The sequence below is a fragment of the Pseudophryne corroboree genome, chromosome 7 (assembly GCF_028390025.1).
Source record: "Pseudophryne corroboree isolate aPseCor3 chromosome 7, aPseCor3.hap2, whole genome shotgun sequence".
NCBI classification, from domain to species: domain Eukaryota; kingdom Metazoa; phylum Chordata; class Amphibia; order Anura; family Myobatrachidae; genus Pseudophryne; species Pseudophryne corroboree.
The window spans coordinates 116,935,146-116,949,735 of NC_086450.1; the positions used below are offsets into that span (position 1 = coordinate 116,935,146).

Below are 14,590 nucleotides of genomic sequence, written 5' to 3' on the forward strand. Positions count from 1 at the left end.
CGCGGTCCTCCAACCCATACACAGAACTTGAAGTATTCTGTGGCTGACCGGTGACGGAGTTGCGCAGGATCGGACAGTGGCCCACATAAAAGTGGGAAATTCCCACTGACACCACTGAGGTGAGGATGTGACCATCTGTCTCCTAAAAGTCGTGCACCCCCCCACCCCCTTCCCCCCTCATCCATCTTTCTTACATTCATTCTGGTGTTTTGGGGAGAAAGTGTTAATGAACCTATTCATTGCCCAAAAAAATGGCGAAAATAAATAAATATATATATACGGGTGTAGTATGGTTGACCGGCGGTCTCCTGACCGCCGGTCAGCTTACTGACCGCCGGTCACATGAATACCACCCGTATATACACACATACATACATACATACACACACTATCTCAGAAGTGCCATATAAACAGTGATAACCAGTATATATGCACAATAATATATGATTTCCTTCCTTTCAAATCAAGGGGGTAACATCGTCGTATCTATTATATATATATTTATATTTTGGGGTAAAAGGTAAAAAAGTTCCCTGACCCCTGATATTTGGGATGTAGATATGTGACCGACGGTCAGAAGGCCACCGGTCACAATACCGACGCCTGCATCCCGACCCCTCAAATTCCCAACCGTCGGCAGGCCAACCAACAGGGTCTATTCCCACTCGTGGGTGTCCACAATCATATAGCGTTTGGGATCCCACCGGTCACCATACTGCGCCCCTCCCCAAACCCTGGGATCCCAGCGTCGGTATGGTGACCGGCGGGATCCCAAACTCCGGTCTCCCATACCCAACCCATATATATATATATATATATATACACACTCCAAAAGGAACAGCACTCCAATAGCAAAAAAGGTATAGGCCGTGGTGCATTGCACAAATAATAAATAGTAGCATAGGAATGCGCCACTCAGACAAACTTAAAAAGTAGATTCAGAAGCCAATATGACCTTCAACATTTTGTAATTTAATCCGTCTTCAGGAAGATTATTGTTTTCTACTATTCTTCCTGGAGACGGCTTAAATTCCAAAACAGTGAAGGTTATATTGGCTTCTGAGTCTACTTTTGAAGTCTGTCTGTGTGCCGGATTCCTATGCTACTATATATACAGTGTGTATGTCTATATATATATATATTTATTCTTACACTATATATTACCTATGACATGTACACACATACACACTAGGGACATTTTGTCCCAGGAGCCAATAAACCTGCTAGTATGATTTTTTGGATTGTGGGAGAAAACCAGAGCACCCGGCAAAAACTTGCGCAAATACTGGATGTGCATACAAACTGCGCACAGTACGGCCCTTGCTGGAATCGAACCCTTGACCTCAGTGCTGTAAAGCACTAGATCTGATCACTACACCACCATGCTGTCCATGTGTAATGTGTCAGTTTGTTATGGTGCAATGTTATAATTGCATTGGTATTTGTATAAAATGCACACAATGTGCCTGAATGGTGTCTAAAAGGTTAAGGTATAATAGGTCGACAGTGTCTAGGTCGACATCAAATGATCGACATGCACAAGGTTAGCATTGTCAAAAGGTCAACAGGTTCTTAAGGTCGACACATGAAAAAGTCGACACAGGGTTTTCATTTTATTTTTTAAATTTGCCTATCAGCATGTGTAACCCCAATTAGTGTACCATGCCAACTCGCATGGCTCCTTTTGCTTGCATGCTTCGGGCAAGGTACCTCGCTCCACTACCCCGGAGCTCGGCACGCGTTAATGTTCCCAGTTGTAGTCCACGTGGATGGTAAAGTATAAAATAGGTGAAAAAAGTTTTTGTTTTTATTAAACTCATGTCGTCCATTGTAATGTAGACAATTTGAACCTGTTGACCTTTTGACCATACTCACCATATACATGTTGACCATTTGGTGTTGACCTCTTGACTGTCAACCTCTCATCTGGATACTGTCTGGATATATTGGCCAGCATTGACTGTGTGGAAACTCTGTGACCACCCACCTCAGCTGAAATTACATAAAGTCTCCCATAGCACTCAACTTATTTTTGTTGTAGCCTGTATTCAGCTAGGGACGCCTCAATTCTCACCAAAATCCTTGCGTCAGTCAGATGGAGCACAATTTTACACATACACAGTCAGAATCATTTTTAGACACTAATCCTTGTGCTTACCCATATAAAAGAGTGCAGCTGCACAATAATAAGGGTGTAATTTCACAGGGGGGCACATGCACTGCTGGCTTTCATTTTGCATCGCTCAAGATTCCCTTTTTGTTTTAAGCTTCTCAGTGGAGTGTTTATACTTTGACCCTTGGTTAATTAGCACTCTAATCATTCTTATGACCAGTGTGGAGTTGGTGCTTTGAAATACTGATAATCCTATTAGTGTGGGTAGCATACGTGTGCACTGAAGAGGTAAGTGTTAGACCTTGTTGTGTCTCTTAGTGATGACTACCCATCTATTTACTCTATTGATCACCACACATGACTAATCACAACAATATGTTACTTTTCAGAAAGAAATACAAGCCATGAGCCAGTGCAGTCATCCCAATGTCGTGACTTATTATACCTCATTTGTGGTGAAGGAGGAGCTGTGGCTGGTTATGAAATTACTGAGCGGAGGTAATGTCGGCTTAATTCTTGTTACCACTTATTTCTCAGATACTGTAGCATAACAGCATCATTTTGTTGCAAAACCTTCGTTTTATTTTACTATTATGAGTGTATAGTTAGTTGTATGCATTGGGTTTTTTCTCATGTTTTAGGAATTTCACGTTTTGTACAGTAGTCTCTGAACTATTCATTTCATCTGCAGAGCATTTCATAAAGCCGGAATAGCCACAGCATTAGATTTCTTTAGACCTATCAATCAAAGGCAAGCTACAGTATTATGACATTTCAGATAATGGGGTAAATTTACTAAGATTCATAATTGTCGGGATTTGGAGGGAGATTAAACACGAATTACATCGAATGTGTGAATTTGCAACTTTTTGAATTTTTTACGCCTCATTTACTATGCTGTCGTATTCTGCATTTTCGTGTTTTCTGATGTCGATGTCATTCGTAATTTCGGCCAGTGTTTTACGGGAGTGATTAGTAAAACACTGCCGAACTTAACAAAATGAATCCCATCCGGATCTGTGAGATCCGTGCAGGGCTTCATTGTGTACCTTAATAAAAGTGCTTAAAGTGTTAAAAATCCAGAAATAAATTGTGTATGGTCCCCCCTCCTAAGCATAACCAGCCTCGGGCTCTTTGAGCCGGTCCTGGTTGTAAAAATACGGGGGGAAAATTGACAGGGGTTCCCCCATATTTTAACAGCAAGCACTGGGCTCTGCGCCTGGTCCTGGTGCAAAAAATACGGGTGACAAAAGACGTAGGGGTCCCCCGTATTTTTAACACCAGCACCGGGCTCCACTAGTCAGAGAGATAATGCCACAGCCGGGGGACACTTTTATATTGGTCCCTGCGGCCCTGGCATTAAATCACCAACTAGTCACCCCTGGCCAGGGTACCCTGGAGGAGTGGGGACCCCTTAAATCAAGGGGTCCCCCCCTCCAGCCACCTAAGGGCCAGGGGTGAAGCCCGAGGCTGTCCACCCCATCCAAGGGCGGTGGATGGGAGGCTGATAGCCTTTTGTGTAAAAAAAAGAATATTGTTTTTTGTAGCAGAACTACAAGTCCCAGCAAGCCTTCCCCGCAAGCTGGTACTTGGAGAACCACAAGTACCAGCATGCGGGGGGGAAACGGACCCGCTGGTACCTGTAGTTCTACGACAAAAAAAATACCCAAATAAAAACAAAACACACACACCGTGATAGTACAATTTTATTAAACATACATGCACACTTACATACATACATACTTACCTATGTTGACACGAAGCAGTCGGTCCTCTTCTCCAGTAGAATCCACGGGGTACCTGTAAATAAAAATTATACTCACAAACAATCCTGTGTAGATCGGTCCTCTTCTTTAAGTTTGTAATCCAGGGACTTGGTAAAATAAAAAAACGGAATACCCGAACCACGCACTGAAAGGGGATCCATGTTTACACATGGATCCCCTTTTCCCGACTGGCGGGACCCCCCGTGACTGCTGTCAAAGAGGGTCCCTTCAGCCAATCTGGGAGCGCCACGTCATGGCACTCTCCTGATTGGCTGTGCGCTCCTGAGCTGTCAGTCAGGCTGCGCACTGTAGATACAATGTAGCGCATAAGCGCTCCATTGTATCCAATGGTGGGAACTTTGCGGTCTGCGGTAGTCTGCAAGGTTAATTGGGGTCACTCTTGTATTTTTACAACCAGGACCGGCTCAAAGAGCCCGAGGCTGGTTATACTTAGAAGGGGGGACCCCACGCAATTTTTTTTCCTGATTTTTAACTCTTTCACACACCTTCCCACTGATAAACATGCACGGATCTCACAGAAAAAAAAAAGCAGGTCTAAAAAAAAGCAGGTCTATTTGAAAACTGCTTTTTTCTACGATTTGGATTTTTTCACGGCAGTGTTTGGCTATTGCCGGCAGTGATTGTGAATATTTAGTAAATTACCGAGTTGTATAAAATAACAGGCGTGTTTGACCGATGGTGTATTCATTCGTATTTTTTTTCTTTAACTTAAAAAAAAATACGAATGCCCTCATCACTGCCGAGAATTGAGTTTAGTAAATTCCCGAGATGACACTTTGATGAAAAAACACCAAATCGTTCAAAATCGGGAGCTTAGTAAATATACCCCAATATATCAGTTGGTTTGCACATTTTAAAGAAGGTGAAATCTTTTTTTATCTTAAAATAATTTAGATCAGTTGATAATAAGGTGATATGAATCTATTTTGTTTTCATGATTCTGTTGTCTTATGGTTGGAAAAAAATTATTTAGGCTATTAGCTTCTGCAGCCCTGCGAGTTATGGCTAGCAAACACAAGCGCAAACCACAAGTGGAAATGCATACAGTATGAACACCTATGTTGTTGTAAGAGGTGCGGCTGCGTGTGGTGGTGCCTGCTGCCGTGCAGGTGTATTTTCGGTACTCACCAGGCGCCGCTCTCTCTCACCTTCAGGTACCGGAACCTTCAACGGACCTGGCAATCTTCCGTCGGACCCGGACACGACGACCTAGGAGGAAGAAGATTGCTGAGTGCCGTCCTCCTAACTGTGGACCGAAACGCCCTCCGACCCCGAGAAAAATAGTGCTTTCGGGCTAGGTGAGGGTCATCCCAGGCGTCCGCCTCAGAGCCCGAATTTCACCTATTGGCACTCTCGCACCAGGTGGAAATTCTACCTTGCACCGGCGTGCAAGGCTCACCGTTCGCCCTGAAGGAAGGGAGACAGATAGGGACACACAGAAGGAACACACAGACAGATGTTACTCACCGTCCTACGTTTTGTACTCCGATCTTCTCCACTTACAGGTCCCTGTAAGGAGGCAAAGAGAGAAACAGCCGTGCAGGGCCTAGAACTACCCTAGTGTGCGTCCGCTACACTAGCTACATAAACAGAGCCCTCAAACTAGCTTGTGTGAGTGGTGCAACACAACTATGCACAAACTTAAAACAAACAGACACTTTGCCCTGCACGGTAACAACATACATCACAATATCTGAATACAAGATCACATGGTGCTGTCCCTTTAAATCCCTACCTGCCGCTGGAAGGGGGTGGGCGCCACACAGCCTGCCCACCTCCTGTACACTTCCTTCTATAGGGCTCAGGTCAAGCGGACCTGCCTACCTGAACACCTCAGGGTGGCCTGGGCCTAGTGCCCAGTGCCACCTTTATTCACCTCGGGGGCACTTATCCACTGGGCCTAGCGCCCCCTGACTGCGCACAGGCCGGAGGACTGATTTCACCCACGGGCCTAGCGCCCGCCTAACTTGTCACTCGTGGGGTGACCTGGGCCTAGTACCCAGCGTCACCTTATGCTTACCTAATCGGCCAGAATACACTAGGGCCTAATGCCCTCTAATGCCCCACAGGCCTATTGCCTGATATGCCCCTCGGGCCTAATGCCCGCCTACTGTGCTGTTGGGGTGGCTTGGGCCTAATGCCCAAACCACCAAATCCAATGGTGACTTAAACCTCCTACCTGCGCCACAGGCCTAGTGCCTGAATTGTGCCCCCGGGCCTAATGCCCGTCCCTGGTGGTCAAGGGAGGGGGTGAAAGTTGCCTCACTGAGGCCTCACCTGCTCCAGGGATCTCCAGCGCCCTCTTCTGCCGCTGACTCGTCCTGGCCAGCGGCGTCGCCTCCGCTCCTCCGCGTCCAGCCGCCGCTGGACATCTTCTTGCAGGAGCCCGACGTCTTCCGGCCTCTTCAGCGGCCACCGGAGCTCCTCTTTCCACGGCCGTCTTCTTCTTCTCCTCGCGGCGTCTCCTCCGCTCACCCGCGCGGTCTTCTCACTCCGGGTCCCGGCCGCTTCTCTCCCACTCTTCGGCGCGCTTCTGCACCTCTTCGGCTCCCGCCCGGCGTCTGACGTCAGACGCCGGGGGCGGGGCCTATGACGCGGCGAGCGCCGATTGGCTCGCCACGCCCCTCTCTGATTGGCCGCCGCTCCGGGAGCCGCGATTGGCTCCCGGAGGGCGCCAACATTTAAACCTCTCCGCAGCCTCCGGTCCGGTGCAGGGAAAAGGGTAATCCCTGCACCGGACACCCGCCGCCGCCACGCACCCAGCGCTGGGGACAGACAAGCTGCCCCAGCGCTGTCCCCAGCCAGGGACAGCACCACTGATGTGCCCACAGGGCACATCTCTACATTTCCCCCCCCTTTTTCCTTTGTAGTCCCTACAAAGTTCCTCACGACGTCCCTTGTCCGCGGGTCAGGGAATTCCGAGGTCCCTCCGGCGAGGTTGTGTTCGAGGGCCCAGCCCGGACGGGCTGTGACCCCACATCCTTCCACCTCCAGCTCCTGGTTCCTCTTCTTACCTCCTGACCTCCATCGGCGGATCCTCTGGGGGAGTGGCATCTCCTCACGGTCGCTCGACGTTGGCCACCAAGGGGACTCTTCCTCCACGGGGACAACAGTCACCCACTCCTGGCCTTTCAGATCGTCTGTGGCATCGTCCCTGTCTTCAGAAGGTGGTACCGACCACCACCCAACAGTGGAATCCTCCGGGGCATCCGTTTCCTCCCGGGCAACAACCACCATCTGTCGCATCTCCTCGTGGGGCATCTCCAAAGGTCCCATGTCTTCCTCTGGAACGGGTCCTCCCATGGCATCACGATCCTCTCCCCGTACGTCCGTCCATTTCGGCACTCCCGGCAGGTATTTTTGCTCCAGGACTATCTCCTCCTCTTCACGGAGGGCATTCAACTGGGAGCACGACTCCACCCGATCCTGCCAGTCACTCTCGTCGGCGCTTCCGATGCCAGAGTCGTCCTCCATCTGTTCTTGGAGGGATTCGTCGGCGGACAGCTCACCGTAGTCCGAGTCCTCCTCCGATATCTGGACTGGGGTATTATTTTCCTCCTCAGCGTACTTAGTCTCTTCCGCTGGTACCTCTGCTTCCTCAGCGTACTCCTTCGCTTCCGCTGGCATCATTACTTCCTCAGCGTACTCCTTCGCTTCCGCTGGCATCTTTACTTCCTCAGCGTACTCCTCTTCCGCTGGCATCTCTAGGTGCCCAGGACACACCTGTTCCGCACGTCCTGGGCATGGACGGTTCCATCGCGGGGAGATTCCGGACGTCTCTGTCACTGGGCCTTCACGCTTTTCTTCGCAGCGTGGTCTCTTCACCTCCCAGTCGTCCACCTCCGCCTTATGCGGGAAAGGATTCTGCCTTACTGGGGTCACTTTCTTGGGACAGAGTAGGTCCGCGGCATCTTCCCAGGGGCACTCACTGGCCCCATGTCCTGGTCGCCGACACTTCCAACAATGGAGGGCCACTGCCACCTTCTCCAAGACGGGTTCCTGGTCCACCTCCTTCACTGGGGAATCTTCACCCGTTGGTTCCGGCTCAGAGGAAATGGGCACCTGCGAACTAACTTCAAGCAGGGTCTTCCGCTCCATTTCCCTGGTTTCCTCCTCCAATCTCTGGGCACGACCATCCGCAATCATCCGGTCTTCATTCCACGGACAATCGGGAAGCGCATGTCCTCTCGCCTCGCAGAGCGCACACACGGGCTCTGCAGCCACCCGGTCCCAAAGTTGCTGACGAGACTCCGTCAGCTGCTTCACAGTGGCCTCGTAGTCTGTCCTGTCTTCCGTCCATGGACAATCCAGGAGCCGATGTTGGGGATCTCCACAGCTTTCACACCAGGAATCAACCTCGTCTTGGCTCAACTCTTCGTCCCAGGGACAACTGTTATGCTCATGCCCGTAGTTTCCGCAGAGCAAACACCAGGACTCCTTCTTCGCTTGGCTCTTCCGACGTCTTCGGTCCGCTTCCTGGACCACCTTCTTTGGGGACGTCTCCCGCCAAGTACACTCGTCGGCAAAGTGCCCCGTTTGCCGACATTTCTTGCAGGGCGTCACAGCGGCCTTCTTGCGCCCCTTCTCCCGGCGCTCTTCCTTTCCACGCTGGACCGACCGCTGCACCATCTTCAGGAGGTCTGCCCCAGACACCGTCACCCAGTCGCTCTGGTCCGCACACGTCTGGGGGTGAGTCTGTTCCGGAGCCGTCCGCAGGGAGGTCTTCTTGGTGGCGTTCCACATCGTGTCCGTGATCCGGTATCCTTTATCCTGCCGACTACGCCAAAATGTAAGAGGTGCGGCTGCGTGTGGTGGTGCCTGCTGCCGTGCAGGTGTATTTTCGGTACTCACCAGGCGCCGCTCTCTCTCACCTTCAGGTACCGGAACCTTCAACGGACCTGGCAAATCTTCCGTCGGACCCGGACACGACGACCTAGGAGGAAGGAGATTTCTGAGTGCCGTCCTCCTAACTGTGGACCGAAACGCCCTCCGACCCCGAGAAAAATAGTGCTTTCGGGCTAGGTGAGGGTCATCCCAGGCGTCCGCCTCAGAGCCCGAATTTCACCTATTGGCACTCTCGCACCAGGTGGAAATTCTACCTTGCACCGGCGTGCAAGGCTCACCGTTCGCCCTGAAGGAAGGGAGACAGATAGGGACACACAGAAGGAACACACAGACAGATGTTACTCACCGTCCTACGTCTTGTACTCCGATCTTCTCCACTTACAGGTCCCTGTAAGGAGGCAAAGAGAGAAACAGCCGTGCAGGGCCTAGAACTACCCTAGTGTGCGTCCGCTACACTAGCTACATAAACAGAGCCCTCAAACTAGCTCGTGTGAGTGGTGCAACACAACTATGCACAAACTTAAAACAAACAGACACTTTGCCCTGCACGGTAACAACATACATCACAATATCGGAATACAAGATCACATGGTGCTGTCCCTTTAAATCCCTACCTGCCGCTGGAAGGGGGTGGATGCCACACAGCCTGCCCACCTCCTGTACACTTCCTTCTATAGGGCTCAGGTCAAGCAGACCTGCCTACCTGAACACCTCAGGGTGGCCTGGGCCTAGTGCCCAGTGCCACCTTTATTCACCTCGGGGGCACTTATCCACTGGGCCTAGCGCCCCCTGACTGCGCACAGGCCGGAGGCCTGACTTCACCCACGGGCCTAGCGCCCGCCTAACTTGTCACTCGTGGGGTGACCTGGGCCTAGTACCCAGCGTCACCTTATGCTTACCTAATTGGCCAGAATACACTAGGGCCTAATGCCCTCTAATGCCCCACAGGCCTATTGCCTGATATGCCCCTCGGGCCTAATGCCCGCCTACTGTGCTGTTGGGGTGGCTTGGGTCTAATGCCCAAACCACCAAATCCAATGGTGACTCAAACCTCCTACCTGCGCCACAGGCCTAGTGCCTGAATTGTGCCCCCGGGCCTAATGCCCGTCCCTGGTGGTCGAGGGAGGAAAAGGGAGGGGGTGAAAGTTGCCTCACTGAGGCCTCACCTGCTCCAGGGTTCTCCAGTGCTCTCTTCTGCCGCTGACCCGTCCTGGCCAGCGGCGTCGCCTCCGCTCCTCCGCGTCCAGCCGCCGCTGGACATCTTCTTGCAGGAGCCCGACGTCTTCCGGCCTCTTCAGCGGCCACCGGAGCTCCTCTTTCCACGGCCATCTTCTTCTTCTCCTCGCGGCGTCTCCTCCGCTCACCCGCGCGGTCTTCTCACTCCGGGTCCCGGCCGCTTCTCTCCCGCTCTTCGGCGCGCTTCTGCACCTCTTCGGCTCCCGCCCGGCGTCTGAGGTCAGATGCCGGGGGCGGGGCCTATGACGCGGCGAGCGCCGATTGGCTTGCCGTGCCCCTCTCTGATTGGCCGCCGCTCCGGGAGCCGCGATTGGCTCCCGGAGGGCACCAACATTTAAACCTCTCCGCAGCCTCCGGTCCGGTGCAGGGAAAAGGGTAATCCCTGCACCGGACACCTGCCGCCGCCACGCACCCAGCGCTGGGGACAGACAAGCTGCCCCAGCGCTGTCCCCAGCCAGGGACAGCACCACTGATGTGCCCACAGGGCACATCTCTACATTGTTATATGACTCACATGCAGTATTCCTGTGGCTTATATGCTGTACTTGCAAACAGCTCTGTTCACATTCAGTTCAATAGTCACTTCATTTTAATGGTTATGGATCAATGGGTGGACAGTCAGAAGGTCGACACCAAAATGGTCGACCTGCACAAGGTTGGCATGGTCAAAACCTCGACCGGATTGACAGGTCGATGTGGAAATGTTCGACAGATTAGGAGGTCGACGTAACTTTTTAATGGTTTTTGTTTGTGTCAAAATGTTTCTTCCATCACATGGAACCCCTATTAGTCCCCTCGCATTCACTTGCCATGCTTGGGGCAAGGTGCTTCACTCAGCACAGGTTACTTTTCCCAATTGTAGTTCTGAAATGAAAAAACAAAAACAAAAACTCATGCCGACCTTTTCATGTGTCGACCGTTGTCATGTCGACCTCTTGACCATGTCTACCGTATGCATGTCAACCTATCTTCCGGATACCTTTTCCATAGGGCATCCGGCATGTGTTCAACATGCAGAAATTAATGGACTACTGAAAGTGCTGTAAAATGCAAATAATTTATTCTGCAGCCAGTGCCAGCACTGGACAGCCTTGGCAGGAACCCACTAAACCAGTCGGACAAAAGTGGGGTACTTCCATTAAAGTTTCACTGTGTTACTTAGAGTAAAACCTGGCCCCTGCTAGATAGCCTGGACTGGATCTCTCTAAATGATGGGGCATTGAGCTTCAGATTCCCCTACTTGCATAGGGATCCGTTCTTGAGGTCGACAGTAAGTAGGTCGACAATGTTTTGGTTGACCACTATTGGTTGACAGTAAGTAGGTCAACAGGGTTTCTAGGTCGACAGGGTCTTTAGGTCGACGGATCAAAAGCTCGACATGAGTTTTCCACATTTTTTTTCTTTTTTTTAAAACTTTTTCATACTTTACGATCCACGTGGGCTACAATTGGGAACGGTAACCTGTGCCGAGCGCAGCGGTAGTGGAGCGAGGCACCTTGTCCGAAGCATAGCGAGTGAAGCGAGCCATGCGAGGGGACACGGTGCACTAATTGGGGTTCCCAGTCACTGTACGGAGAAAACGACACCAAAAACACATAAAAAACTCATGTCGACCTTTTCACCTGTCGACCTAGAACATGTTGACCTAAATACCCTGTCAACCTAGAACCCCTGTCGACCTACTTACTGTCGACAAACAGTGGTCGACCAAGACATTGTTGACCTACTTACTGTCGACCTTACATACCACACCCACTTGCATAGGCATTTCTTTAATGGGTGCAGTGTGTGCGGTGTACACGGGCACCCATATAGTATAATTACCCCTCCGGAGTCCCGTGGTGGCTGCCTTGCAGTGCTGCAGAGATTTCTGAGTGGTTTGCGCATGCGCACTGGAGATGTCCCCGGGAACAAGGCGCAGGCTGCGTCACTCTTTATCCATCTCCACTTTATCTCTTCTTAAAGCTTATTTTAATTTAGGCTTTAATCCATTATATTATAAATAAAAAACAGACACAATTGTTAAATAAACTTTTGTTCTAATAAAAGCTGTCTAACCTTCATTTATGTATATACAAAAAAATCTTGTATTCCGATCATGGTAACCTTTTTCTTGTAAAGGGTAAGATTTTCTTATTTTTAATTCAGCAGGAACATTTTGTTCTTTTAATCTAATGGTAAATAAATTCTCATATTTATAAAAAAAAAAAAATAGATGTTATTATGAAACTACTTTAAACTGTGATAGTTATGTTCTAATAGATTTGCTAAGGGGACTCGGGGTTATTCAGGTCGCATCGACCGAAAAACCCTGTCCTCAGCGGCAGTGTGCATGTGCAGGTACCATCCTGCGAATGCGCAACCGCCAATGCATTGGGGTTGCAGCGGGTGCGAATGCCTCTGCCTGATTGGTCACCATTTAGCATACTGGGCGGCCTTGCACAGCGATGGGCAACCCCCAGTATGCGAAAGAACGGATTGCAAATTCTACTTTTTGGTAGAATTTGCAATCCGTACTGAATATAAGACATTTTATAGTTATTTCTTGCACTTATGTGTTAAGTACATGCAGAGCGAAACGCAGGGAAACCTCAGCTTGCTTGTAAAGGGCACTGCAGATACAGTCTTGCTTTAATAATAACTTATTTTTTGTTTGTTTAGACATAAAGTATACATTAGTATTTCATTGAAACATTGTATATTGTATATATACAGTACTGCAGTGTACTTAGGTATGTATTTATCATACAGACTATGATTACATCTCTAAAGCCACATTGTTCTGTAGGAAAGAATAATATTTTTATTTTTTTATTTTCAATTTTGTTATTTGCTATTTACTCCCTTATCACCAAAAGAATAGAGAAGGGTATTAAGGCCCATACACATTAGACGATGTCGCTCTGTGAGCGACATCGTCTAACGTTTCCCCCTCCCGGGCCGGCCGGTCGGCGGCCGCCTGTACGCACTGAGCAATATGACCGCTCATATCGCTCAGTGACGTCACGCCCCCGCCAGCCCTGCATGAAGGTCGTGGACGACAGTCCACATCCTTCATGCATGCCCTACCGACAGCGACGATCGTTGCCGACCCACGGGGCCGCGCATCGGTCGTCGCTGGCGGCATACACACTTAACGATAAAATGAGCGACGTCGCTCAAGGAGGGGGAAAATGAGCGACGTCGCTCATTTTATCTTTAAGTGTGTATGGACCTTTAGAGGGCAATTAGCATGTGAGATAAATACAGTAATTACTATTTACTGTAGGTCATATCCCAATTTATGTCAGCATTATGTATAAAAACATAACTCCCAACTTTCCCACTTTTGAATTTGGACATAACCCGAAAAAGGGATCTCTGTTTAGTGCTTCTGAAGCACTACATCCCCAAACCCTCTCCCCTAACAAATAAAAATACTTCTACATTGCCATACGTGACAAGAGAGCTTATATTCACTGCTGTCCTGCCCTGCCATGCAGATAGAGGGCCAAACATTCCTATATTCTAGAAATTGGGACATGCAGTAGGTCCTGACTGTACAGTGAGACAGTCTCCTAGACTCATGGTTATTCCACTTATACTGTAGCTAGACAGTTGGGATGTATAGTAGAAGAATTGGTTGATAACACATACTGTATACCATGTAAGTAGGGACCAAGAGGCATGGAAATAAGTACTCTGTATTCTATAGAGGTTTCCGACATACTCTACTGTACATCCCCACAAAAATATACTTTTACCATGGAGAAAACCTCTAAGAGAAAGGTACACCAGTTGTCTCACATGCCTCATTGTGAAAATGTTGCAAAGGAGAATACACAACAACCAGGGACGTGCGGTGAGCTAATGGCTCAGGAGGCACTAGCTAGCACCAGAGACAGATTTAAACGCTATATATTTGCCAAAGGGTACATCTGGGCATTATACACAGGTGCAGCAGTATAAACCCCTGGAAATTTGGTGAGTTTTGATCTGAGAGGTGCGGAAAAGATTGCAAGGTGAGGCACTGCCTCACCTGCCATAGACTTTTTACTGCAGAGATTTGGCTATAAAAATTATTAGAATAATACAAATAAGATATTTCAAACATATTCTTTGTATTTTACATATACTTAATACAGTAAAGCTCTGGTGCAAACGTTAGTATGACCGGGAAGGCTCTGCCTCACCTCACCACACGTCACTGCAACAATCATTGAAGACAAAATTTGTGGAGTTATGAAGATCACCTTGTGTACTGTAGGCAAGTTTAGGCTATAAGGTATCTATCAATGAACATAGAAATAGAAAAAAAACCTTGGTGCAGAGGAACTCTCAGTTGATCTTTGGTGTTATAAAGATCTGTTTAAATGTGTCAGCAAGGTTCAAACAGTAAACAGGATTTGTTCTAAACATCATAAAAGTAAAGAACTTCTTCTCCAAAGCTAACAGCAATATCAGATTTAATAATCAAAATATACAGAAACAACTAATCAAGTATAAACATATAGTGAATGTACTCCACATATAAATATTTGAAGACTCGATATGGCTTCCAGTGTAATAAGCTAGTTACTGTAGATCTGTACTTTGAATTCCAACAGTCCACAAATATATTCAGAATGAA

At 48.9% G+C, this 14,590-nt stretch overlaps 1 protein-coding gene across 2 annotated transcripts in view; it reads left to right on the forward strand.

The window, feature by feature from the left end:
• The window catches only part of STK39 (serine/threonine kinase 39), a 604,781-nt gene that overhangs the window by 130,447 nt on the left and 459,744 nt on the right, over positions 1–14,590 (forward strand). For both annotated transcript variants that reach the window (XM_063933583.1, XM_063933584.1), the window contains exon 3: positions 2,503–2,611. In XM_063933583.1, the coding sequence (XP_063789653.1) occupies positions 2,503–2,611 (109 nt within the window). The remainder of the gene's footprint in view (positions 1–2,502; positions 2,612–14,590) is intronic.